The sequence below is a fragment of the Osmerus eperlanus genome, chromosome 27, assembly GCF_963692335.1.
Source record: "Osmerus eperlanus chromosome 27, fOsmEpe2.1, whole genome shotgun sequence".
Lineage (NCBI taxonomy): Eukaryota > Metazoa > Chordata > Actinopteri > Osmeriformes > Osmeridae > Osmerus > Osmerus eperlanus.
Genome location: NC_085044.1, coordinates 1,668,732 through 1,695,938, shown reverse-complemented (window position 1 = coordinate 1,695,938; position 27,207 = coordinate 1,668,732). Strand labels below are relative to the sequence as shown.

The 27,207-nt window shown below is 41.8% G+C and overlaps 1 protein-coding gene across 3 annotated transcripts in view; it reads left to right on the top strand.

Moving 5' to 3' along the window:
• opcml (opioid binding protein/cell adhesion molecule-like) overlaps positions 1 to 27,207 on the top strand; it is a 159,259-nt gene that overhangs the window by 83,894 nt on the left and 48,158 nt on the right. For 2 of the 3 annotated variants that reach the window (XM_062453095.1, XM_062453096.1), the window contains one exon: positions 1,044 to 1,119. In XM_062453095.1, coding sequence (XP_062309079.1) covers positions 1,044 to 1,119 — 76 coding nt within the window. Of the gene's footprint in view, positions 1 to 460; positions 1,120 to 27,207 lie in introns of those variants that run through there. The other variant, XM_062453094.1, reaches the window with a different exon arrangement.

Below are 27,207 nucleotides of genomic sequence, written 5' to 3'. Positions count from 1 at the left end.
TCTTAACATTTGCTGAGGTCAGAAGGAGGTTTTAATTAAAGCCATTGAGATGTGTAGCTAGTAGAGTCAGGTTGCTTTCCAGGCAGATGTATTTTTTTAATTAACTCTTATCTTCGCCCAATTTTTCAGCCCATGGGTCATCATCATAACTCCCTACCAACAACCTCAGAATAAATTGAACTGCATCTATAAATTAGGGGGTATCTGTGGGCAAGTACCAATACTAACCCCTATATATCATAGGCTCTTTCCAAACAATCATCAAGGAAATGCATTAACAATACCGACCTTAGAATATTCAAACTCGTCACCAGCATCCGAACAAGTCTCAAGGACGATGATAGTCGACTGTGTGTGTTCGTTTTCTAAGAGCATAGCGGTTGCCATGATGCGCTATCTGATTCAGTAATTCAGAGAGGTTTATAACCCGAGCGCGCACAGCATTGCAGACTGGCAGACTTGATTCCGTCGAAGCTGCATGGCGGAGAAGTTTAAGTACTCCGGTTAACAAATAAGGATCCGAAACTGATTTGAGGACACTCGTACTTGTTTCTAGAGCCACTGCTGTGCTGGGTGATGCGAGAACTCTCCAAGAGGATACTCGGCTGCTGCATTTATGCGTGTGCATTCATCTGACGGCGATTACAAACAGCCTAACATACACGGAACAGAGGAGACCGTCAGCATCTCTTCGAAAACGCACACAGTTGGTTTTGTACGGAGCCGATAGTGATTGTACTTGGAATTTCCCGACACAGAATATGCGCTTTTGTCATCAGGCGTAGGAGAGATACTTTTGGTTTTCGGGATTAAACACTGTTCGTTTTTTTCCATTGAGGCAATCGAATAGAGGTCGTCTACCCCAACAGCATCAGCGACAGTTTCGAGTCGCAGAAGGAATATTTGACGTTTTGAAGTTTTTTCATTTTTTTTGGTGGTGGAAGTTCCGCATTGACGGAAAATGGGCATTTGTGGTTATTTTGTGGCACCCTGGAAATGCCTTGTTGTCGTCGGGTTAAGACTGTTGTTCCTTGTACCTGCAGGAGTGCCGGCGAGAAGCGGGGATTCTATATCAAAGGACAACATCACGGTCCGACAGGGGGACAGCGCTGTGTTAAAGTAAGTCATTACATTTATAATCACGGTCTGCTCAGAATCGGTTGACTTTTCTACCGCTGTGTAAAAGCACACCTCGATATAATCAAAACAAAATACGTATTGGAATGGAATTCAATAGAAAACAGTTTGTGAATGTAAAGGAACTATGAATAGTTAAACAATACAACACTACCTATGCTATGTAATTACTATGTAATTGCCTTATATTGGTTATCGCTGTCAGTAACACAAAAACAGCGCATCCAAATTGACACTAGTGTTTTTCCACGTTGCTAATTTGCTCATGCATTTTAAAATATGCCTTGTGTTGTGATCGCCTAGTAGGGTGTGGATTCCCTGTCTGAGTCCTGTCGCTCTGGCTTGGTTTGTAGGTAAATTGCTGTATTGGCACAATGACATTAGATTATTCTTATTGTTGAGAAGCTTTGTGGGAGGGTTTAACTTTGTGGCCACCCGTCTCATACTTGCAGAGTGTGATGCCAACACCCCCGCATCTGAATCTTTCAATTCATACTAGACTTGGAGCAGTGCAGACAGTGTGTGTATTCATGCCTCAGGGAAGCGGAGTAAAGTGGGTCTTATGTCACATCCCAGCCCGGTTTTGCAAGAGCCTGGCACCATTCAAAGTGGGAGTCATCCTGGTGAAAGAGAGTCATCTCTGGGAGAGTCTCCCCCTGACGCTCACAGCTCACAGCTATCTGGAAGAGATCTCCATTTTGACCTCAGGACAAAAACTCGGCAGTCACTGTGGATGATGGCACCATGGCATTTTGACTTGTTCATTTTCGACTGCCACGCTGTACGCCGCATGTATTTTCGTCGTATTTTGTCATAAACATTTCGATTCACCCCTCAATGCCGACATGCCAACAGAACAAGCGCTTAACCAACACAGATCTCACTTGCAGTACTACTAATTTGTTGCATCCTTGCCACCTTTGCCACTGAGTAATCTGAGGTATTTAAGATATCTATTATCTTTCAACTATGTACTTTATAAGGAATGCTTCTAGAACACAGAAACACACAATCAGAGAGAGACAAGCTTGGAGTCTGGGTTATTTGGTAATTGGAGACTGAGAAGTCATTTGGTTGTGGTGGCCTTGGATTTAATCACTCCGGTTTTTTGTGCTTGATCTAAGTGAACTCAGAATCAGTCGTCCCTGATTTAAGTTTCTGTTCAATGTCATGAGAGTCAGGAAGAGGGTGAGTCTAGCCGTTGCACCACGTTGGTAACACCTCCTTACAACGATACTGCACCCAAAGTGAAGCTGCCAGGTCTAAATGTGTCCATGCTGCCCCCCGGGGGCCGGGGTGAGAACACAGGGGACAGAGAGACGTCCGTGGAAGGCACAGTGGGGTTCTCAGTTCTCACAGCGGTATTCTCTGGTGACATTTAGCGTTAGAGCGGAGAGGTGTTGAGCAGAATGTTCTGGTCCGGTTCCCAGACTGGTCTTCACACCTTCATGGCCACCAAGTGATATCCATCTCATCCTGTTAATTGCCATGATTCACTCGTCACCTCCCCAAGGTGATAGATGATGTATGGCTGGTATTTTGGAATTAATGATGTCTTTTAAATCCTTTTTTTGCCACACGTAAACATTATTCTGACGATAAGTTAAGCAGACACACTGTTTTCCAAGGCCGGAGTAGTTTATCGTATTTCATTTTTCACAACTCAGACTTTATAATCCTAGCTCTGGCATTGATGTATAGTACATTTTGTTGCATGTAGTTTGTGCAGGTTGCTCAGCTTGTGAGCTTTACACTCAAACAACAATTGATAGAGCAAGTTATCATAATGTATACCAAAGTAGGTGCCTTAATAATAATGTAATAATAATAATAATAATATACAGACAACAAGACTGGATCTAGTCCTTAGTGTCTAATAATCTTATTGGCAACTAAGCTTGTTATTTAGAGACACACACCAGCTGCCCACATGGTTTCAATAATATGGTTAAACAGTATTGTTCCAGTTGTTATTTGCTTGCTAATTAGCTAAAATTGTTTAATTGTAGGCCGAATAAAGACTCTAAATATAGTTTGTTAGCGATGTTCTTCAGAAGAACATTATACTAAGTTAACGGTCAATTGTGATTGTATCTTTGGCAAGTTGACTTTGGTAACTACATTCTCCCAGTATCTTTTGTCAAGTTTGCTTGTGTACGAGGATTTCTCATAGGGATCCACTGATTATTTTTTCCGGTCTGAAACCAATAAATGATGTTCATATAGCCTAACATACATGGCTGTTGCCAACACTGATATTTTGACATATCAGTAACTTTCTACTTTGGTATGAATGGAACAAAACTATTCTAATGTCAGCTCTTGTTTAAGTAGTTTTTCCATATATTTGAATAAAGAAAGACTTACTCTCATTCAGACAGGTTAAAAAGAGCCCCAATTTGACATATGGTGCACTGACCCATTCCGGACAACACAATCGGTAATCTGCCATTTTAAAGTAGTTGTCAGAAACCGTTTATTACATGTTTTGCCTATAATTTGTCGATAACGATCCCTGGCCAATTAATTTGCTGCATCTCTAATTTCCGAGCACACAGAAGCCTCTTGATGATGACAGAGCAATGAGAATTGGCAGCTGGAGTCATTTACCCTCCTAGGTACACCCTCCTCAATTTGGTCAGTCTGCCCACTGCTTTCAAAGTACAGAGCAGATGGTTTGCCCGTCTCTGATGCGGTTATTAGCTTGGCTGGATGCGAGTTATCATTTTTACGAGCTCAGATTACTCTGAGTAATAACACCGCTGAAGTGTTGAAGATGCTGAGGGCCTGCCTCCCTCGTGGCTGAATGAGGGTGTCATTAGCTGGAGCTTCTGGGCTCTCAGGGCAAGGCTTGATAAAACGTACAGTGGAACACAATCTCAAAAAAGGAGAGGGCGTAGGATTCATTTATTATTATTAGCCCAAAAATAAATTCATTATCTGCAGTCTTTCATTATTACTGCGATTGAAGCCAAGTTAGTTTCTGAGTTACTGAAATAGTGTTTGTACATGTTTGATATATTGACTGTGAGAGACTTGAAATGAATCGAAACCTAAACTTATTTAATAATTCCGTCCTCTACCAATTTTCTATTACAGAGCGTCTGGTTAATTAAACTGGCTCATGCCTATTATCCTTATCTCTTACAATCACATTAATAGCAATATTAGCATCATAATGACAATTGCATTGTCACATTTATGCAAGTCAGTATCACATTCGCTAAGAACACCAACCATTTCATGCAAAAATCTATTTTTTCTTCAAGTAATGAAAAAGAAAGTTCAGTACATTTCTAATGGAAATACTGGATGTTGCTTTTCTGAGCGTATTCTGCATTCATGACAATATCAGAAGGGGTAGCTTGTCTGTAGCAAATCACAATTGCAAGGTTGGTTTTGTGAGGTAGGAAACACATCAACGTTTAAGACCCCATACCTGAAGATGAACGAAGTAGCCCAAGAAATGCATTTCAGGTGGGTTACTTGCCCATGAAGGAGTACAGAAGTTATCTGAGTCAAATCAAAATTTATTTGTATAGCCCTTTTTACACGCAAGCATGTCACAGAGGGCTTCACATACGCCCATAGAACTGCGCCTCAACCAACCTAAACCCTCAAGGGTCTAGGTCTGAGCTAGCATCCGTCTTCTGTAAGTGTGGCTCCATCATCCATCTCACACAAGTTAGGTTTCGCTGTCCCCATGTTGTCGTAAATCACTGGGATGGAGTCATTAATTTTTAATATCCCGCAACTTATGCGTTGCAATGCAATCCTTCCCAGGTCCTCCTCTTCCACAAGGCAGCCACATCCATTACAGTCTTCAGCTGCCCTCCTCCTGCATGTTTAGCTGCACCTCTCCAACATCATTAATACTCATCAATGGCAACACCCCCCCTTCATGCCACTTTCCACTAGTTAATTCTCTCCTTCACCTGTACTCCCTCCCTCCTATCCTCCTACAATTCTCTCGTTGTACTTTCTGTTTTTCTGCATGTTTCCTGCGCTTGACTTTGTTGACCCTATACATCAGCAGACATACATCCCCATGCAAATAAAACAAATATCTCCACCAGTTTAAGACTTAAGGCTTTCACGCTTACAGTTATGTGAACAGCGTGCGTGAATAGCAAACAGATAAAATACGGGATTCCCGAGGAAAGGCAAAAAAAATTGCATGCGATATCCAAATTTAAACTTGAGATGAATCCCACCAGGGAGATATGGCTGTTCTGTACGTACACTGCATTACAATGATTCATCCCAAAAATCAATACTTCTATTGTATGATGCAAGATCTCCCATGTTGTTTATCGTTTTTGAATCAATATATGTCTACTGGGAGTTATCTGGTTGTTACTGCTGTTAAGAAGTCAGGTGGGGGAGCAGTGAGGGAATGGGGATAGTAATCCGAAGGTTGCCAGTTCGATTCCCGGTCATGCCACTGACGTTGTGTCCTTGGGCAAGGCACTTCACCCTACTTGCCTCGGGGGGAATGTCCCTGTACTTACTGTAAGTCGCTCTGGATAAGAGCGTCTGCTAAATGACTAAATGTAAATGTAAGAAGTTCCATGTGATTGGGACAGTGCAATGTGCTTCACCACCTTCAGTAGAAGAGACTTGTACACATTTGAAGGGTTCAATAAGTATCTCGTCCTGGGCAGATGTAGAGAGGAAAGGAGTTTTGAGGAAATGTGAGAAATTATTGTAACACTGTACAGTGATACTAAGGTGTGATACCATTTCCCCTCTATATGACAGGTGAAAGTCTGCTCTAAAATAAAACTCCATGGACTTCAAGTATATCAGAAAAAGTGTAGTTAATCTGTTGAAACTCGCTCATTCTCAAGCATTGTCAAAACGGTTGTAGATTTAACTAGGAGCATAATGTATCAAGGAATATTTTAACTTGGGACATCTGGTTTGTATTTCACTGTAAATCCAAAGCAATTTACCCTATCAACCATACCAAATGATTACTTATTGCTTATATTCACCCATCCCTCTCTGTGAATTAGACTGCACATCAGAATATTGCTTGTTGTGGTTGTCATTCTTCTTCATGACCATGAATTCACACATTGTTTACGGCATCTCACGAGATTCGTTGTTTATCTTTCACGGACAATGACCAGGCGTTCAATATTTACTTATCTTGTCTGTAAGTCTGTTTAATATCTGCAGTTACGATTGGTATAACGACTCCTACGTGGAAGAAATGCTTCACGGTCCTGTTACAGCTGGATGTAACCCTTTAGATAAATAAAAGGTACAGACAAATGTGTGATGGTGCATTCAGGGCACCTGAGAACGATCTAAACACACGTCCATCGAAACCACAGAGGCCAGTCAGACCAATTAGAAGAGAAAATATGATAATATACAGTGTCACTTCATTACGAATATTTTTGAAAAACATTAATGATTTGTAACGTTCACCATACCCATCTATTACATGTGCATCATTTCTTTCTGTCCCGATACATGGGGGAATTTCATGTTTGTATGACTGTCTTTCACATTGACCTGTTACAAGGTTCTAATGGGTTTAGTCCTTGATGAATGGAAAACTAAAAACCATTACAATGATTAAATGCACATATCCTTTTGCCATATTGATTGTTATTGTAACAGTAACTAAAGCCTGTGTTGTTAGTAGTAATTCAAATCAGAGAGTATAGTCAATGGGATCATTATTTATGATTGCAATTAGCTCTCTCCCAGGAAATTAATCTATCTCCAAAGCCAATTTGTAATTGGCTTTGTGCATTATTCAGCTATGGTTTCTACTGCATTTATTTTCCTCCTGTATATTTTGGAATAATTGCAGGAGACATGGTTTCTAATTTGTGAAATGAAAACTGTATGAATGTTCTACAAAATTCACTTAGCAGCAAACCGATCGTTTTGTGAGGTATTTTGAGAACACTCCAGATTGGAGTGCACATTTAGAATTACTTTAGAAACACTGATAGTGTTACGAGAGTCAGATGGTTGAGCGGTTAGGGAATCGGGCTAGTAATCTGAAGGTTGCCAGTTCGATTCCCGTCCGTGCCAAATGACGTTGTGTCCAAGGCACTTCACCCTACTTGCCTCGGGGGAATGTCCCTGTACTTACTGTAAGTCGCTCTGGATAAGAGCGTCTGCTAAATGACTAAATGTAAATGTACATGCTGGTCCCAGGTGTAGAAAATAGAAAATAACCAGCCTGGTACAGAGGCCTTGATGTATGTGATATGGGAGTTTTTCCTTGTCTTCCTTGAGGGTTTAGGTTGGTTGAGGGGCAGTTCTATGGGTGTATGTGAAGCCCTCTGTGACATTGCTTGTAAAAAGGACTATACAAATCAATTTTGATTTTATGTATGTAATACAGGATCTAAAAGTTATTCTTTCTTTTAGATGAATCTGCATCTTAATGTAAGTTAACAGATCATTCCCTAATTGACCGTCTTGACATCTACACCTGACAACTGTCAGACAATATCCCTCATAACTTGTAATAAGTGCCATGATAATAACTTTGGAAACCAGCAAACCACAAAGCAGGCTGGTGTAGTTTCCTCTCATTTATATCACCTTTTTTTAGCTTTTTCATAGCAATTACAGTTAAGGAAAAGCTTCCAGATCCTGACTGCAGGCTTGAGGATATGAATAGCACCTTCTGATCTGATTCACAGCTGGTGGAAAACAAAAGGACGCAAAGGGAATTACGGTTCCACTTACAATCTCCCTTATTTCAAACTTTTGTTGTTTGAGAACCCATTGTACCTTGTTGAGAATGCACGGGCCTAGTTTAGGATCACTCGTGCTTATTGTAATTGTGTTGTTTGTCTGTTGTTCCTACTTATTGTTGTTTTGCCCTATTTGATGATTTTGTACAGCACTTTGGTCGGCATTGGCAGTTTTTAAATGTCTCTATAAATAAACTGACTTGACTTGACTAACATGGGTTAAAGCCCGATGTAGAAGACCCCAGGAGGAACCTGGATCTTGGGGGGAAAGGGGAATTAAATTGGTCAGATTAAGGAGCTCTGGGAAGTATAGACCTGGATACACCGCTGCTGATGCCTTTCACTCCAGGATCAGAGGAGCGCGAGCTACATAACATTTAAGTTCTTGTGAGGTAAGACTGCGAACCAGGTTAGGATTTACACTTTGATGCTACGCCTGGCTCCTCTCGTATAGGCTCCAGAGTAGACGTTATGGCACCGTAATACTATATTATTGAATAAATTACACCCAAATTGATATAAACTCGGAATAATTTTACCAAGCTTTCTTTGTTGGTAGAAAATATGCATACATTTTTTGATTTCTTTATTTAAAGGGACAACGCACATGAATCAACATGAGCACAGAGTTCAACATGTTAAGTCATCACATGCTACATTTAGTCATTTAGCAGACGCTCTTATCCAGAGCGACTTACAGTAAGTGCAGGGACATTCCCCCCCGAGGCAAGTAGGGTGAAGTGGAGATCCCATCTGTTACTGATACTGGAGATTGCACACTCATACACAGCAGTTTTGGTATTCCTGGCACAGGTAGAAGAACAAGTATGTGTTGCCTCTTGTATTGGGGGTCAGGTGGTTGAGCGGTGAGGGAGTGAGGCTAGTAATCTGAAGGTTGCAAGTTCGATTCCCGGCCGTGCCAAATGACGTTGTGTCCTTGGGCAAGGCACTTCACCCTACTTGCCTCAGGGGAATGTCCCTGTACTTACTGTAAGTCTCTCTGGATAAGAGTGTCTGCTAAATGACTAAATGTAAATGTAAATGTATTTAATTGACCCAAATTTCCCTGACTGAAAATCCTAGAAAAGCAAGTGACCCTGTAATGAACCACAATACAAACTAGAACATCTAGGTTGGATTCCACAGTGTGGATAGAAAGCGTAAATAGAAAGCCTTTTTTCGTCTTCAAACATACGTCAACCTCTATTATCGTGTGTTGTTGTGATCTTAAGGTGCATCTATAGGGTGTGTTCATTAATTCATGATCAATGTCAGGTTCAATCAGCAATGTGGAATCTCTTTCAACCAGGTATAGAAGTCGAAACATCTGAAGAAAGGGTTGTTGAGTTTTGTAAAACATCTTGTGATTGTGAAGCCATTTGTATGAGGTGTACTGGAGGAACATATCTCAAGACACAATTAGACTTGGATGTACGTTCATGATCACAGGAAGGGGTGAACTGCAGACAGGGACGAGAGCACATAGCCCAAGCTGTCTGCCTTTTCAAGAAATATGGATCGCTTGACTATCTGCATTACCTCTCACTGTGCTGTTGTGAGATAATGAGTGGTTATGCAATCTTAATTTTGATCATGGCATTTGTTTACACAGAGTCCATGTGCATCAGTCTGATGTGAATTCAGTACTGAACATATCTTTGAAGTTTGGGGGGGAAAACGAACTTTGATTCAGCATTAAAGAGCCACCAATTAAGATAATTAGCAATTTCCATCTGTCATGTCACACTCCCAATCTATAAAACATATTTTTCAGCAAATATTCCGAGAAGAAATGTCTGGAAAAGGATACCTTGGATGAGGTACAAAACAACAGTGTAAACAAATCTGAGTGGGCCTTGCTTTTAACCCACCTTTTCATCTCCGCAAAATGTATCTGCCCAACAATTAATGAGACTCTAGGCTCCTGGAAAGTTGGGATGAAATAAAACATATGACTTCAATGCCATTATTCTACATTTGCATTCCTTTGAAGATAAGAGGGTGTATGCTTCTACATTGCATATACTGGCTGGGAGTGCCGCGCAAATTATGACACCTCGTTCCACCTTTCCCTGGACAGATTGTATTGCCGCATTGATAGAAAGTGCAGTTTTATATATTTGAAGGACATGATTGCGACTCAATTTCAACGAACATTGTACCGTGACAATTTAACAATGCAGCCTATACAGAAAGCAGTTTGCAGCTAAACGTTAAAATATATAGTACTGACTTTGAGTCCTGCTCTCTCCTTCGCTGGCAGTTCGATGTCCCTCACTTGGCATTGGAAATAATGAGAGCCATAAAAGGCAGGTTGTTTACAGCAACCCCAACATCACCCTATGAAATGTATTGCTTTCGAGTGGAAGTGAGACTCAACCTTCAGCTGAGGTCAAAGGTATCATGTCCATCAAGGTTTAATTAGCAACGGATTTCTCCTTGTGGAGAGATAACAATGCAATGCTTAGGCAATCTGTTCATAATGCACAATCCTCAATCCATAATGTCAATCCTACTCAGTTACATTTTTTGATTTTGATGAATAATTGGTCGGGAAAGTCGCTTCGCAGTGGGTTCGTAGCTTTCCTAAGTCAATCCCATATTTCCCACCAGATAAATCTTGACGTTGTGATTGGTCGCTGTGAAGTAAAGAGATCACACAGAAGTGCCAAGAATGTAATTTATACCTTTTCTGACAAACCTTCTGCACGGTATTTGCAAGACTGTAATTTGGTTCTCTTTGCAGCCAGCAAATACCACTGCCACTCACATTTGAGGTTAAATTAATGCACATTCATACTTCCACTGGTTTTTAATGTAGATGCATGAACCAGGTTTTTAAAATAAATGATTTTCGGGCCATGGAGAGGTCAGTGTTGTGCTAATGAAAGTGTTCTTTAAACAATTAATGATGTCCTTGGAATTTGGGTAGTTTCCTAGATAATTATATTGTCATTGCCATTGCATTTCGTGTAAAAAACACATGATGGCAATTAAACCCAGACACCTACCCACCGTCATTATCTACCGTCGGCTCGTCCGACACCCTGCACATCGACGGCAGAGCAACTGCAACACAGTCGCAGCTTTGGTGGGAAAAAAAAAAGAATGGAAGAACAAAGATGAGAAACTTCTTATCGGCGCAACACAAGGTCCTTCCCCCCCCCCCCCCCCCCCCCCCTTCCTGGCAGCCGCGAGGATGCAGTTTGAAGTGGCCGCCCCCTGCCCCGACGTGTCAGTGTGAGGGATGGCTCCAGTCGACCTGCTGGGGGGATCTCTACACATCCGCCCAGAGAACGAACTCCGAGCTCTCTCTCTCTTCCTCAAGATGATCCCATCCATGGAGATCTAGACTTAAAGGAGAAGAGAGAGAGCGAGAGAGTGAGAGCAAGAGAGACAGAGAGAGAGAGAGAGAGAGAGAGAGAGAGAGAGAGAGAGAGAGAGGGAGAGGGAGAGGGAGAGGGAGAGGGAGAGGGAGAGGGAGAGGGAGAGAGAGAGAGAGAGAGAGGGAACTTCACGGGGAGAGAAAAATTGTTAGGGCTCCATTTTTTTCTTACCGTTCATGCAGTGCAGTCCTACAGACCTTGGTGTGTGTACTAGAGGAAGCCATGAATAAAAGATAGGAGTCTCCTTTTAGGAAGGAAACATGATAAATAATATGGTAATTTGCTGACAGGTGAGATGCTTTGGAAAGGTGCCCTCGATAGATTAATACCAGAACAGAGGCTGATAGTGGTTTAATTAATCATGGGGTGGCCAGTCTCTGTGCCCTTTGGTTATAGAGCCTGTATTGGAGGAGAATCTATGGCTGGGAAGGGGCAGGGGTGTGTGGTGTTGTCCTCAGTGGAGTGTATCACACACATTTGTCTGCCTAAGGGGGAAGCACATTTGTCCTGCAAATAATAGTGCTTCCGAACCGAAGCGGCACATCTGATAAAATTAGCAGCAGGGCAAGGGCAAGCTATGACACCTTCATGACTTGTCTTACTGTTTGCACCGAAAAACTTTGTCTGAATTTGCCCATCTCTGCTCTACATTCAGACTTTTGTCTCTTGCACAACCTTGCACTTACATTTCGTTGCACTGCACTGTTTTGCACTTTGCACAACTATTTAATCAGTGCTTCAGTGTATCTATTTATTGCCCTACGTATCCTTACAACGCACTCTTGGACTGGGAGGCTAGTCCTATTTTAAAAGCTGTTACTGTTTGTCCTTGAGAATTAACTATAAATGTGTATTTTTTTTAATTTTAATTAATGATATTTTTCATCCTTCCCAGAGCCACAGCACCTACATACATTATATACAGATACCAGTTTGGAGACACTGTAGAAGTGAATGTCTACATCCTAACTGAACTTTCTCTGTTGTCAGCAGTCAGGCACCATTGGTTTCCTGGGCCTGTGTTCTGAGAAATTAAATATTAATGCACGGCGGTTACATGAAAGTCACGGCAAGCATCAGATCTACTCGGATTCCAAAACAATAAGCACACGCCGCTTATCTGAAACAAGCAGGTTTTACAGTAAAATAACGTGACGTTCCACGAATATGAAATCCGAGGGCTGTGTCAAGACTATCTTTATTTCCGTCGCCTGATGCTCATTACTGCAGAGGCTTGGTGTGTTGTGCGGTGGTCACAGTTAATTTCCTGATTTGCGCTGAACAACAAAAGAAAGGGTATGTTTAGTATCGACGTGGGAGATGGTTAAACAAAACAAGTTGGCAGCATCCTAAATTATTTACATTCTTTAAAGTGTGCTTGTGTTTGAAGCTCGTCACAATAGGTGCTGGTTCTGGAACACCCGAACAAGAATGAGATCTGAATTCCGTTGCTTTATTCTCCTTCTGTGACTCAACACACTGTGTATGTTAGGATGGTTTACAGGGACAGGATAACGGTTGGAAGCTTCATCATGATGATAACATACTGTATGGGTAGATGTGCCTGAGGGCTGGTCCCCTGTGCAACATCACGCGTGTCCCGAGCCTGCAGACGTTTCTCATACATCGCACATATTACATGTCTTGTATCGATTGAAAAACAAATTTACACGTAGAGTGTATTGTTTTATCTCCTGTTCATATCGTTGTCAGAATACATGAATACAGCTGTGTTTTTTGTTGGTGTACATGTGGTAAGCTTTTGTGTGTTTTTTGGGGGGGATGAGTTTCCAAGCCAGATGAGACTGTGCCCAAGTCCACATGTGGCAGTGTCCTTGCTGCCTGTCCCAGTTGATGATGAGTTAACCGTATGAATGCATCTACAATTCACCCTGGTCCACTTTCAGCCAGCCTATTGGTTTGTTTGAAACCCATTTCCACATGGGGAATAGATGTGCCTGCGACCAGATGCTTCAATTTCAAGACCAAAAGACAAAAAAAAAGAAAAAAAAGAAAATTGGACTGAAATCATGCCTCCATCAACTTTGACATGTCAGTCTTACAGATATCGATTTCGAGGATGTCTACGACCTCTGAAGTACTTTTCGGAGCTTTGTAGAAACATGGTAAATATCATCAATCTCCGTGTTCAGCGTTGTACAAGGTTCCCAGCTGGTCTCCACTCTCTAATCAATGCTGATCTGATGGTCCAGAGCCATATGAAATCACATTCAATGAGTTTTCTTTCGCTTGACTGCAGCTGGATCCGAAACAACACAACTCTTCCATTTCTTTTGTTTATTCTGTCAATGCTTCACTTCAGACACTAGTCTGGAGTGATTTATATTATAATGTTTCTTATAACATGATCAAGTTGGTATTCAAACTGGTTGTTAGAATATTTAGAAAACCCTGGAATTTTGCGTTTTGTTCAAATAAATTAAATTCTCGTCAACATTTTGTATAGGTTGAATGTCAGTGAAGTTGTTCAATCAAGTAATTCACTGATAAAATGCTGTATGAAAAATACAGAAAACTATTGAGGTTCTTGTGTGTATTTCAACACACTGCTAGTAGTGTGTAGAGAGAGAGAGAGAGAGAGAGAGAGAGAGAGAGAGAGAGAGAGAGAGAGAGAGATGAGAGAGAGAGAGAGAGAGAGAGAGGGGGAGGGGGAGGGGGGGGGGAGGGGGAGGGGGAGAGGGAGAGGGAGAGGGAGAGGGAGAGGGAGAGAGAGACCACCTTTGGACGATCCTACAGGATATAGTTCTCCTTTCCATCTTAGGCATTAAACAGTTCTGTCTCTACACCAATAAAGGACAATAATAACCTAAAATCTGGTGAACAAGATTCTCACGGTCTCATACACAGGTCACAACCCACTTTTACAATGTAACTTTAAAAGATACCTAATGCTTGATTATTTTAAAAAGCACAATTCTTCACCAATCCCAATTTCGCATATAAACATTATAAGCTACTGTTTGAAATATGGACTCGACGGCCCTTGATTCAGTGCAATGACTGATGTGCAATGGTAGATTCTGACATTTTTATTTTATGCCTTCTTTTATGAGCCCTCCTCACGGTACTCTGCAGATGAAGTTATCATCGCTCAGCGTGACTAATTTATGAGAACCCCTCCAGGGTTGTGCCCCTCTGAACCTTTTCAAATTGAAAACTTACGAGTTTAAGTGGGTCATAAGGACGTTGTCTTGAGGAGAAGGACATTGTTTTTCAGAGACAGATGATGGATATCGACAGATAAAGATGCAAATTTGTGCAGGTTCACTGCAATTATTTCACCCAATAGTAGTTACGATGACAGAATTTATGAGAAAGTAGTTCTCATAAAACTATCATGTAACAGTATATTTAAATCTGCTGTACGGAATGTATGGCCGTTATTACAATTTTACGACGGAACCCTCTTTTAAGTGTCATGTTGACACTGGCTATTTTGGCAAGTTATTCACATGCTAGGCTAATACAGGTAGACTTATATTATCTTTTACTTCTAATTAAGTTTCATTTTCACACTGTAGCTGAGTTTTGTTAGGGGATTAAAAAAAAAAAGGCTGAGAATTATTTAACGTAAAAACATTGACTAATCAGTTACTCTCCGGTGCAAAAATCAATGTTGTGTCTCCAGAGTTTTGTTTGAAGGAGTCTAAACTAATCAGAACGGCTGTTTCCTGTGTCAGGGGTTGCTGGGTAGCACAGTGCTTTCGATTAGGAGACAGTGGCAAAGATAGATGATGGGAATATCACAGACCAAAGACATATTCAAGTCCATGTCTTTCCCCCAAAAAATGAAATGAGTGGTCAGATGGCTGAGCGGTTAGGGAGTCGGACTATTAATCAGAAGGTTACCGGTTCGATTCCCGGCTGTGCAAATGACGTTGTGTCCTTGGGCAAGGCACTTCACCCTACTTGCCTTGGGGAGAATGTCCTTGTACTTACTGTAAGTCGCTCTGGATAAGAGCGTCTGCGAAATGACTACATGTAAATGTAAATGAAAAACACATGAAAAAACTTTTGTAACCATAACATCCTTTTGTCAGAGGACTTCATTATGTTTACTTCATGTGAAACCCACTCAGCTTTACTAAGACACCATTTAAGATTGTCGGATTCCAGTTGGACAATTCTTAAGTTTTCATGAGATGAGCCGTGCAGTGACCATTCAAATTTGATAATAAAGTTTTGGCAGAGAGGTGACACTGAATGCAGATGTACTACTTGAATCGGCTAATAAAGTTTTGGCCTACATCAAAGCTGCTAGATGAAAAAGGAGCCCTAAAGACCATATTGACTGTAAATCCGTGCTTGGCACCTTAAAACAGATTTCTTTCTTTGGAACAAAGTGCTGTTGGGTTGTGGTCAAGTTTGGCTGATTGATTTCTAAAGCCCTATTTCACATGGATACTGTTGGAGATCTGTCTAATCTATCCTTAATTAGCGCCGCCTGTCACTGCTAGCGCTGAGTGAATTATAAGATGTCTTAAGTTGTACAAGTCTCATCACAATTATGGAAATATACTCACATGCGCTTGCACTTATGAGAGACACATCATTAAATAAAAAAACATTTGTGATATCTTATTTTATTTTATAAATGTATAGAGCAAAACCATGAAACTGCAGTTTTCTAAGTGCTGCTCTCTGCGGTTCCCATGAGATTTCAAATGGCGCAGGAGTTTAGAGCACTGCCATCTTAGAGGAATGTTATGCATTTTGTCACAAGCAACAATACCTTATTCAGACGTTTTAAAAACAGTACTTAGAATCCATTTAAATGTTTCATCCAGGAAGTGGAGAGTGTTTGTTTGTGTGCGATGTCTTTCACTGCAGAGTGATGAAATGTGTTTACAAAACGATGTGAGCCCCAATCGCCGGAGAACATATGTCTCCTCCATGACTTCAAAAGCCCTCCCTGTGTCGGTCTCTGTTAGTTGACCTTCTTTCATTTAGTGGCATCGTACTTAAATCACATTTGACAGGTTTCAAAAATGTACTCCAATGACCACTGAAGAGTATTAAAATAGGATTTCAGGCTGCTGAGGGTCGAGATCTCGTCGACAGCAGGTCTCAAGAGAGCTGCTGTCCTACTGACTGGGTCACTCAATATTGTCCACCAACTACAGTGTTTTGGCTCTGCAACACTTTAATAAATAATTACATTGGATAAGTTCTACAATCAGTCCAAGGTGTGTGTGTGGGAGGGGGAGAGGGAGATAGAGAGACAGATTATGCATATCTATCAATATATCCGTTGCATTTGTCTCATCTTGGCTACTGTGCGCCGGTCTAATGGACTATACACATTAGAAACTGGATAATTAAGCATAATGGGCAAAGTGAGCTAAGAGAGATTGAACGGTTTTCTCCATCTGTATTTGCCAAGAGCATTCCTGTCCATTATCGTTTCACAGTTGTGCAAGAGGGGGCAGATTCAGACTGAGAACTTGATGGCTCCATTCATATGCCCCCCCCCCCCCCCCCCCCCCCCCACACACACACACACACACACTATTCCTGTGACACATTTCAAGTTACAGCCAGAGGCTAAACTGTCTAGAATATTTGGCCTGTTCGGTTGATTGTTCACTGGAGAAGCTAACCGATTAGCCGCCAACCGCCATTCATTCCATTGTATCTGCTGTTCCACTGTGTACAGTCGAATGCTGAAAGTACATTGGTCATATTTGGTTTAACTATGGATTTTCTTCATTATCGGTAGTTGTCCTAGATAAAGGTGTGTTATTTCCTTGTGAGTTTAGAATATAGATGTGGACTCAAAGAGGACTTCCACATTGTTCACCATAACAAGTCAGCAGATTATCCAGCAGATTGTAGTGTGTAGTTACATTTAACAGGGAGAAAGACCAGTTCATTGTGGTTGTGCTGTACCAGTCCAACAAGACTGTTGTTCCTGCCTTCATGCATGAGGCCAGACTGTAGGGATTCAGCCAGGTTCTCTCACAGAGCACAGAGAACCTAACCTACACAATGCTCCCATTAACCCAGATCACTTACAAACGATAACACTTATTGTGCATCACTCCAGGGGAAAGGTTTCCCAGCACAACGATATCATGCAATTTTCTAAAGCATACAGATATCAATTATGTTTTACTCTACCTGAATGCCATTGCCCCCCCCCCCCCCCCAACACAAGCTTGTGTAATTAGCCCCAGTGTATATTGAATTGTTTACCAAATCCACTTGAACACATTCCATCGCGTGTTGTTGTATGATGGTAGAATGAATTCTGTCATTTAATCCTCCATCCCAGATCCTCTGGTGTAAGTGCCTGTAACGATGTGTGCACAGACACTCGGGAGAAAGGAATAAAAAGAAAAAAACGACAAAAAGGCTCTCAAAAGCTTTACCTCATCAATCTCACAATGCAAATGCTGTAGCGAATCCATCTGGGCCAGTTTAGCGGAAGTTACGCTGTCGGTTCGAATACAAACAAAGAGCATGATGGGCACTCGGCAGTGGAGACTGCTGTCGATCGGTGGTTGGGCCGTTTTAATGGCGATCTAGAGGTTGCAGGTTCGAATCCCCTTGGACGTTACTTCGGAAGTATCATCTACTACATAAATACATTATGTTAATGATGTGATTATTATGAACAATTATTGTTATTATTATCAATTAGAATGTGCAGGAATGTACAGGCTTACTTGTCGCGAAGGCAGCCGGTCAGTCAGTCCTACCTGACAGTGCTGAACAATAGATGTGTGGAGGCCTGGGCATTAACTTGTTCTTTGTGGTTGAGCAACTCTTTGATTGAGCATAGAAGAAGTTCTCAGAGGCGCTGTGTGGCTGAGTGGCAGTCTCGAAATGAGCACGCCACTGTGCGTCTGTTACCTCAGCTTCACCAGGTCTTCTGGCTTGTTGAAGTTTCTGTTTCTCCTCGCCTGAGAATGTATTTATCTGAGGGTTTTGTTGACAGTTCACATTTCTGTTTCAGACATTCTTTTTTTTCTGGGGAGTTTTTGATGTCTCACTTCAGACTCTGGGAAGTTTAATCCTTTGTTTTTAGGGGTTTGTGATTCAGGTTTAACTGGATGTTGGGATTGTCTACCATCCTCATGCCACTAGTTCAAACTAAAGCTTGGCTTTAGTTGATTCGACTCAAGTTAAGATTGTAAGGAGATGCCAATCCTTCAATCAAAACAATAAAAAACAAGGTGAAATTTGCCATTTCTCACAGCAGCATGGTCTGCTAATGGCCATTTGTCCTGGAGAAGTCTCAAGCCATACGGTTTAAGTCTGCAACTTACATTTAGTCATTTAGCAGACGCTCTTATCCAGAGCGACTTACAGTAAGTACGGGGACATTCCCCCGAGGCAAGTAGGGTGAATTGCCTTGCCCAAGGACACAACGTCCTTTTGCCCAGCCAGAATCGAACCGGCAACCTTCTGATTAATAGCGAGATTCCCTAACCGCTCAGCCATCTGTCTCCCTTCCACTTGTGCTTCCCAGTACACCACCTCTGAACCTGTAGGAGACACGCAGCACCAACCTGTTAACGGACCCTGCGATTACTCTCCTAGCACACGGTGGTTATGTTCCGCCCATTAACGCTAGCTTGGAAGGTATTCCAAATTTCAAACTGTCTCCAATCAACCCTCCCTGACCTTTCAACTGGCAGAAAATCCCCATGTATCTTTGTCCTGGCGATCGGTAGAAGAATAACAGGCCGGCAGATTCATTTCAGTTTCCCCGTAACCACAACACAGCGACGTTTAACGAGCGAGTATTGAAGACTTCAGGGAAGCTTTTATTTCCTCTGACATTGTTATTGCACAATGATGAGCCATTACCTGGACAACAAGCATTTGACTGCAGGTGGGTCCCAGACAGTAACAGTGGAAATCATCTGCAATTTGAAGTCTCCTAGGTAACCCGTAGGGGCACGAGAAATAGCTGTTGTTTCTGTTCCAGTAGTGGCATGGGCCTGGAATTAAAGAGAAAATGAGTTTTTTTTTTTTTTTTTTTTCTCGATTTCTCCCTAATGCCCTACAGCAGGGGTCAGGTATATCTGTTGCAGTATGGGTGTGTTTGTGTGTGTTCAGGGAGCGGAGGGGTAATAAGGGAATGTATTCTGTGTGGTTGTCATTCCCTTGGTATACAGTTGCATGGTATACAAAATGCATGTTTGTGTGTGTGAATCTTATACACACGCGTGTGTTACTCTCGTCAGTAACACACGCGTGTGTTACTCTCGTCCAACCAAGCACATTCATCTTTTTTTGTGGTTCAGAGGTATTGCCCGTTTTATCACAACAGCCTTAAGTGTGTTTGTGTGTGTAAGAGAGAAAGCATTATCGACACAAGCAGAAAGAATACCGTGCTCATGCTGTCATTCTCTTACACCATCCAACATTCTGTCTTTGTGACCAAAGGTTTTCTCTCTATGTACAAAGTTTCAAACTGATTTTTTTTTTTTTATAAGCTTATAAGTTTTTATAAGCCTTTTTTTTGTTACTTTGCTATTAAGCAGATATGATGTACAGTGCAATCTTAAGAATGGCCGATGAAAGACATTTCCAACCCAATTCCTACCTTCTATGAGTCTGTGGCGTGGGCATATGACTAACGTACTAACATGACTAACATTGTGTCCTTGGAAGGAGCAGACAAATGATGTGGGTTTAGGTTATTAGGATATAAACGCTAGGAATCATGTTAAACAGCTGCAGATGTAGTTGTTTTAGAGTGAAGTTCACGTAGCAAACGGGCGGAGGTGTTTCGCCCTGGAATATCCTCAACAGTCAGGTGGCTGAGCGGTTACGGAATCGGGATAGTAATTTGAAGGTTGCCAGCCTCGGGGGGGAATGTCCCTGTACTTGCTGTAAGTCGCTCTGGATAAGAGCGTCTGCTGAATGACTAAATGTAAATGTATTTCTAGTCTTTCTGTCTTTCTAGTCCCTCGATTTCAAAGTGTTCAAAACCTTCAATTTCAGTTCCCTGCTTCTGCGAGGATTTGACTTGATGCAGAGAAAAAGTCCTCCCTCTTCAAATTCCTAACAAGAGGTTTACCTGAGGATTTAGCTCGCCGCATCTTGGAAAATGGGCGCTGGGATGAGTCTCTGGAAGGGGCTGTTATTGAAATGTGGAGCTCAGCAGGGGGCCTACAGATCCTCTGACACCTGTGTGAGCGAGCATGCAGCGGCTGAAGCAACTGTTGTTTGTTTTGGAAAACCGTCGCGTGTCGCTGGCCTGACTCCTGGCAGGGGGTTTTCTTGGAGAAAAAAGACTAAATGAAGACTCTTTAACCTGCTGGAGGGGGAGGGGGAGGGGGAGGGGGGGGTAAGATGATCAGTAAGCCCAGGAGCTTCTCATGTCGAGAGGCCCGCATTAACATGCAAAGCATTCTGGGTAGGGAAGAAGACGCTGCGTTGTTGATTTCTATCGATGCGAGGTTGTGTGTGTGTGTGAGGTTCTGTGTGTGTGTGTGAGGTTGTGTGTGTTTGTCTCTGTGTGTGTGTGAGCCTGTATGTTTGTGTGTCTCCGTGTGTGTGTGAGAGGTTTTGTGTGTGTGTCTCCGTGTGTGTGTGAGAGGTTTTGTGTGTGTGTCTCTGTGTGTGTGTGAGAGGTTTTGTGTGTGTGTCTCCGTGTGTGTGTGAGAGGTTTTGTGTGTGTGTCTCCGTGTGTGTGTGAGAGGTTTTGTGTGTGTGTCTCCGTGTGTGTGTGTCAAGAAACGCTTGCTTTTCCACTGCTGGAACGGACTGCTTGGCCCAGCTGTGTATCTAGGACTGTTGTGACTGACAGCAAGACTGGAGACTCAGAGGCTGTGTGTGTGTGTGTGTGTGTGTCAGTGAGTATGTGTCAATGTTTGTGTGTATGTGTGACTTTTTGTAGAGGGAAGGGGGACATGAAGAGAGAATTTAGAATATGGTTAGTGAGCCAAATGTAATCAGGTTTTCATTTACATTTAGTCATTTAGCAGACGCTCTTATCCAGAGCGACTTACAGTAAGTACAGGGACATTCCCCCGAGGCAAGTAGGGTGAAGTGCCTTGCCAAAGGACACAACGTCATTTTTTGCACTGCCGGGAATCGGACTGGCAACCTTCAGATTACTAGCCCGATTCCCTAACCGCTCAGCCACCTGACTCCCAGAGCTAATATTAAATCTGCTTCTCCTTCCTGAGTGCATGTTCGAATAGATAAACAGATAAGTGACCCTCTGATGGCCCTTATTGTGTAACACTGGGCGTGAGTGGAATTGTGATATTTAAACGTTAACTTAAACTTTTTCATTCGGTTATAGTGACACATGTTTCATCTCTGACGCCGCGAGAGGAATATAGGATGCACAAATCAAGGTTGAACATTAGTGGTGTTACGAAGAGCCATGTATAACCAGCTTCACATGCAAATGTGAATAAATCAACGTTTAAACTGATATTAACTTTAACGTTGGTATGGTTTAAGTCCTGGAAAGGACGCTTTTCACTGCGGGCCAAAACTCAGAGAGGCTCAGATCATTTGGAAATTAAACCCTATCCAAAACAATTCCAAGAAAGACGAGAAATTCTTAATTCAAGCCACAATGCCACCGCCTCGCTATAAATCACATTTCCGATAACAGTGATGGTCGGATGCTTTTTTAAATTGTTCAGGGAAAATGTAAATATAATATTTCTGCTAACCAAACAATTATGAATCGATGTGGAGCGTGAATTCTGCTGCTGTCAGGGTTCTGTCTTGAATCCGTAGCTCTGTTCAGAGCTCACTTAAGATCAAAGCAGAAGGAAATGTATTCCTTAGAACTTATTTTCCTCATTAAAGAATTGTACATCTAAAAGCATTCTATATATCCCTGTTAGAAGGGTCAAGAAACATGTTTTTGATGGATGGCGTGAGATGAGATGTCGAAACGTTTGGCCCTATGGTATCTGCAAGCATCTTTTCAGAACATTTTGAATTGTTTTGTTTAATTTCTTGTTTAATTATTTTGTTGTATTTTTATATTTTCCTGCTCACATTAACACATGTTGAAATGAGTTGGGGATCAATACAGTTGGAAACAAGATCCATTTTTAATGGATTAAACTTTAACTGTTTAATCTATACAGTACATCTGTTTAATTTGCCACATCTCATTAAACTACTACTGTCCTAATGTTAAGCTATTCTTATTTGCTCTAAGCTATTGCAATTAGCACTTATAGTTAGATGCAAGCTGCATTTCATTGTTTTTTTACTGCATTGTGTACAATGACAATAAAGTTGAGTCTAATTTCATTCAATTTAATATAATAACATAAAAAATATACACAATAGTAAACCTCATCTTCTTTTGTATTTATTGAAGGAGAAAGAGGCTTATGCCAGATGACTTGTCATGTCACAGACGATGTGGTTTGTTGAACACAGAAGCTAATGCTTCATGCTGGGAGTTTCTTAGCAATTTGAGGTCATATTGTGTTCTTTCATCAGGACTGCATCTGTGATCTTCTTTGTCTTAGAATTCTTGCACAATGACAGCCATACTTTGTTTTGTTTTGATGTTTGGTCAGCTATTTGCTTCACACATCCCCTGGTGTGTGTGTGTGTATGTGTGTGTGGTTGTCTCTCTTTGTGTGTGTGTGTGTGTGGGGGGGGGCATTTTAGGCTGTGCACTTGATAGATTTCTTGTCACTTTCCAGTTCACCTCTTGCAGCCTCATTCTTCACTAGAAATGGGTAGGTCGTTAACGCCAGAAAAGGAAGACTGCTTTCCAGATAGCAGATGGGCAAATCTTCTTAGCATGCACTCCTGCCCTACCCAGTTAATTGAGTGAAATCTGTTATGTACAGTGTACAAGTGTTGCAGCCCATGCGCTCCCCTTGTAACGAAATCATGGATGCTGTGCTAAGCAACGGCTGGGGAAAAAAGGCTGAAAATGGTATCAATTAATATTCAGACAGATTATGTATCGCCCGTTTATAATTTTCTAGACCCCTCCCTTTCCTCTCCAGCTAATACTAAGGAGACAGAATTTGACAGCTAAGATACAATAGCTGCCCCCCACACACACACAACACCATTGTATGTTTTTGAGCAGTTGCCATGTTTTGACACAATGATATAAGACATTTAGCTATCTATAAATCTATAAAAACGTTAGATTGGTGATGTTGAGAGGAAGTATTATCTTTAATATCACCCTTTCATAGCACTGAAGGCTGCACCTTACAGATTGATTACATGAGGGTGATGCTGGAGGTGTAAGGGTTAATCACATGATGACATAATGAACCAACAGTCTATTAAATATACAGTGTAATGGATGATAACCACAACACATATATTCCACAGAAATACATATTTTCTCTGGTTTTCTCTAGTTTTCCTGGGAGTGTTTCCTTGTCTTCCTCCAGGGTCTTAGGTGGGTTTAGGTGCAGTTCTGTGGGCGTATGTGAAGCCCTCAGTGACACTGCTTGTAAAAAGGGCTATACACATTTTTCCGTCCTTAGTTTTATCGAATATCCTCAACTTTTCTCAGAGGGGATAAATCTCCACCTGCAATTTGCTGCCTTTAACGTTGTTTCTGTGGCCAGTGTGTCTGTAAGCTGCCCTGGCACAGTCTGAATCTCCGGTCCTCGTGGCCCGAGGCTCAGGCTGGCTGCTAGTTATCGCATCCCCTATCCTTTGCTAATTCAGATTCATGAAAGATAAAGAAAAAGCGATAATGTTGTACGGATGATGGACAGCTGTATCAAAACTCCATCAGGTTATCTCCCCTCGGGAACAAGCATCTCACTGCAGGGCCCGCTCGTAATACCGTCACATTCATGCGTGTTAGTGATGTGCCGATTGAAAGCTGAGAAGCCCTAGTGCTGTGAGAATGTCCGTGAAATAAGGTAAAGTCTGGAAACTAAAAACAACAGAGGTGTCAAGCCTGAATAAGGGAGTCACACATGCTCACCGTCGGGGGGGAAGAAAATTACTTTTATAAGAGTTTATTAACAGATGCTGTTGAAGAGGATGCCATCACAGAGTTTCTGACTCGGTGTTGATTAACTGTTTTTTCAAGTTAGAAGAGATGTCTTGGGATTTGTTTTGAGAAGATGGCGTAGGATATTTTCATATGGTACAAACAGTATCTGCATTTGAATGTTGAAGACACATGTTACAATAACTTACGAACTGTACAGTCATTTAGGAAAAACTGGATTTTTGGGATCCATTATTTGTGGATTCTATCGATGTTGTAAATTTCAGCGGAATTTGCTGAAACATACTTAAACAATTTTATGTGTTACATAAAAATCCATAATAATATACTGTACACTTCAAGGTCTGTTTTTACAGTGCCTTTAAAAATCTATTGAAGGACTATGGCAAAGTGGCTGATGATTTTGTGGACCTGGAGGGAAATGTGGAGACTGCCCATGTTTCAATTTGCCACATCCCAGAGAAACATACAACATCTACTTTAATCTGAATTGAAAATCCCCAAACATCATTTTTTTACCAACCAGGACAGGTAATGCTGTTTTCCCCCTCAGTGGGCACAGGTTTGGATGGACTGATAGTGTCAGCGACGAACAAAATGGAACATTTCAGTGCCCCCTGGCAGGATTCAGGGTCTAGAAAGTTCTAGTGGATAATTGTCACTATGGTCTCGTTTATTGCAGGAGTATCTTGTCTATCATGACTCGTATCTTAATTTTTTAATCTTTTAATGAGAATCTCAGAGTATAGATAATGAAGGTGAGATGTACTGTAAGCAACTGCATAACAAATCCGTCCTCCCTGTTAAAAATAAATTACAACAGAGTGAGAGCGGTGAATGTTTTGTTATGCTACAACAATCAAGTTCCTTTACAGGAGAAAGTGATCGTATGCAGTGACAGAGTTATCAACTTAACGGCATATCTTCTCAGAGTTTACTTAACTCAGTGCAGTCCCACTAGACCATGCGATATCCAGCGTACTTTTCACTCAACGCCAAACTGCTATTTCAAGGTTCTTCCAAGACACATGATCCCCTCTGCGCTCAACTGCATCCTTTGTTAGCACGCATACCAGCAGTGTTTAATGATCTTGGGATTGAGTTTGGGATTGTAAACATGCTTCCACACACCCTCAAAAACAAGCTCTTTTCTTTGGAACTCTCGCTGTGCGATTCTTTCTTTCTCCCTCCTCCCATCTTAGCGTAGGGTTGCCGTGCGGCTTACGTTTTCCCCAGGTAAACACCGGTGCACTGGGGTGCGGTAGACACCGGGGCACTGGGGGTTGGTAAACTCCGGTGCACTCAGGTGCGGTAGACACCGGTGCACTGGGGTGCGGTTTTTGGCCTTGTTCCCAACGACATCGCCCCACGCTGCGGTGAGTCATCTGGGGGGTGTGAGAACGGAGATCGGGTGGTCATGTGACCACATACACATTTATTGGCTGGCTGGCCTTCCTGCTTGTTGACAGGGAGGCTGATGGCTGTGTGTTTGGCAATGCCCTCCCTCCCCCCCCCCTTTCCCCCCTCCTCCCTCCCCCCTCTCTCCCAGGTCAATCATCCTCTTGACTAGTTAGCCATCAGTGTGGGCTAAGAGCTTCTGGGGGACTCTATTGTGACATGACATAAATGGAACACTATTGAATTGAAACTGCCTGATGGTTTTCACAAAAAAAGTGGATAGGGGAAAATGCATGTTGATTCGGTTAGAATAATTGCTCCCAATCAGATTTTTTTCCTTTCCCCATTGACGCGCCCAGTATGGGGGTTGTTGCTGAATCAGTTGTCACTCTCTCTGGAGGAGAGCAGGGAAATGGAGAGTGGAAAAGGTATTTTCAGAACGGCTAATCGTGTGTGAGGCATGGTGATGCTCCTCCGTGCATCATCATGCCGCTGGATCAAAACCGAAACCAGCTGTATGACACCGTACAAGGCATAACAACATCTGCTCAGTACCTAATATTTTAATGTTGTACTGTACTGTACTTTATGCAACAAAATAGTGGTAGCACGTTTCACTCTCTCGTGTTCTGTGGGTTTGTGGCAGGTTGTGTGGGTTGAAACGTGAAGGAGACCTGTGAAACTCTCCATGCACACGTTCATCAACACAACAAGACAAACCTTCCAGTCCATCTGTGCTCACATTCACACTTCCTATTTTAGGTTTTCATTATCCATTGTTTATCGTTTATATCCTGGTTTAAAGATTTAGTTCTAAAACGTTCAAAATAATATGCAGGTCCTCCCTCACACCTGAGCCCAAGTAATAAGTCTAACTAATACATTTGTGCTCTGAGGAAAATGTCTTCATGAATATGCATGCATAGCTTGTGAAAGCCACCTGGTTCCACTCACCTGCCCGAGAAAAAACATAATGGTGAACTTAAGCCCTGTGCCATTGAAAGCTGTTAGCTCAGTGTCTAGTTCAACTAGTGAATATATTTTAGATATACAATTCATGTATTGTTTTATCACCATGGTGGGCTTGTATTTATCATGTTCGTTTATCATCTGGTAAGTTGAAAGTTAGTGAAAGTTTCAGTTTACGGTTTGGTCAATGTGCAGTGCAGTTTATGTGTTTCTACACTGTATGTCTAATAATTCTGTCTAATACTGTGTGAAACTTGTGTCTGTAGGAGTTTGAAGGAAGAGAGTCAGTGTTGAGTCACCTGGCTTCAGATTTAGATCAACTAATATGAAAAACCAACATACATCTTTGCCTATTGTAATTTATCATCAGTAGTGGTATACGTTTATCTTCATAGTGTAGAATGGCCTAATTATGCCATTACAAATGGTAAACATTGCACTTGGTCAGACAACGGTGGATTACACACAATGACTACCACAAATCGCCACAGACTACATACCGCACACACTGTACAACTGGATCATCTTTTTCAGCATTGAACAAGACCCTGTATAAAAGATGATGTTTTGTGTATTTACAGCATATGAAAATGTGTTCTTGTCTTTTGGTGTCTGCGACTCTCAC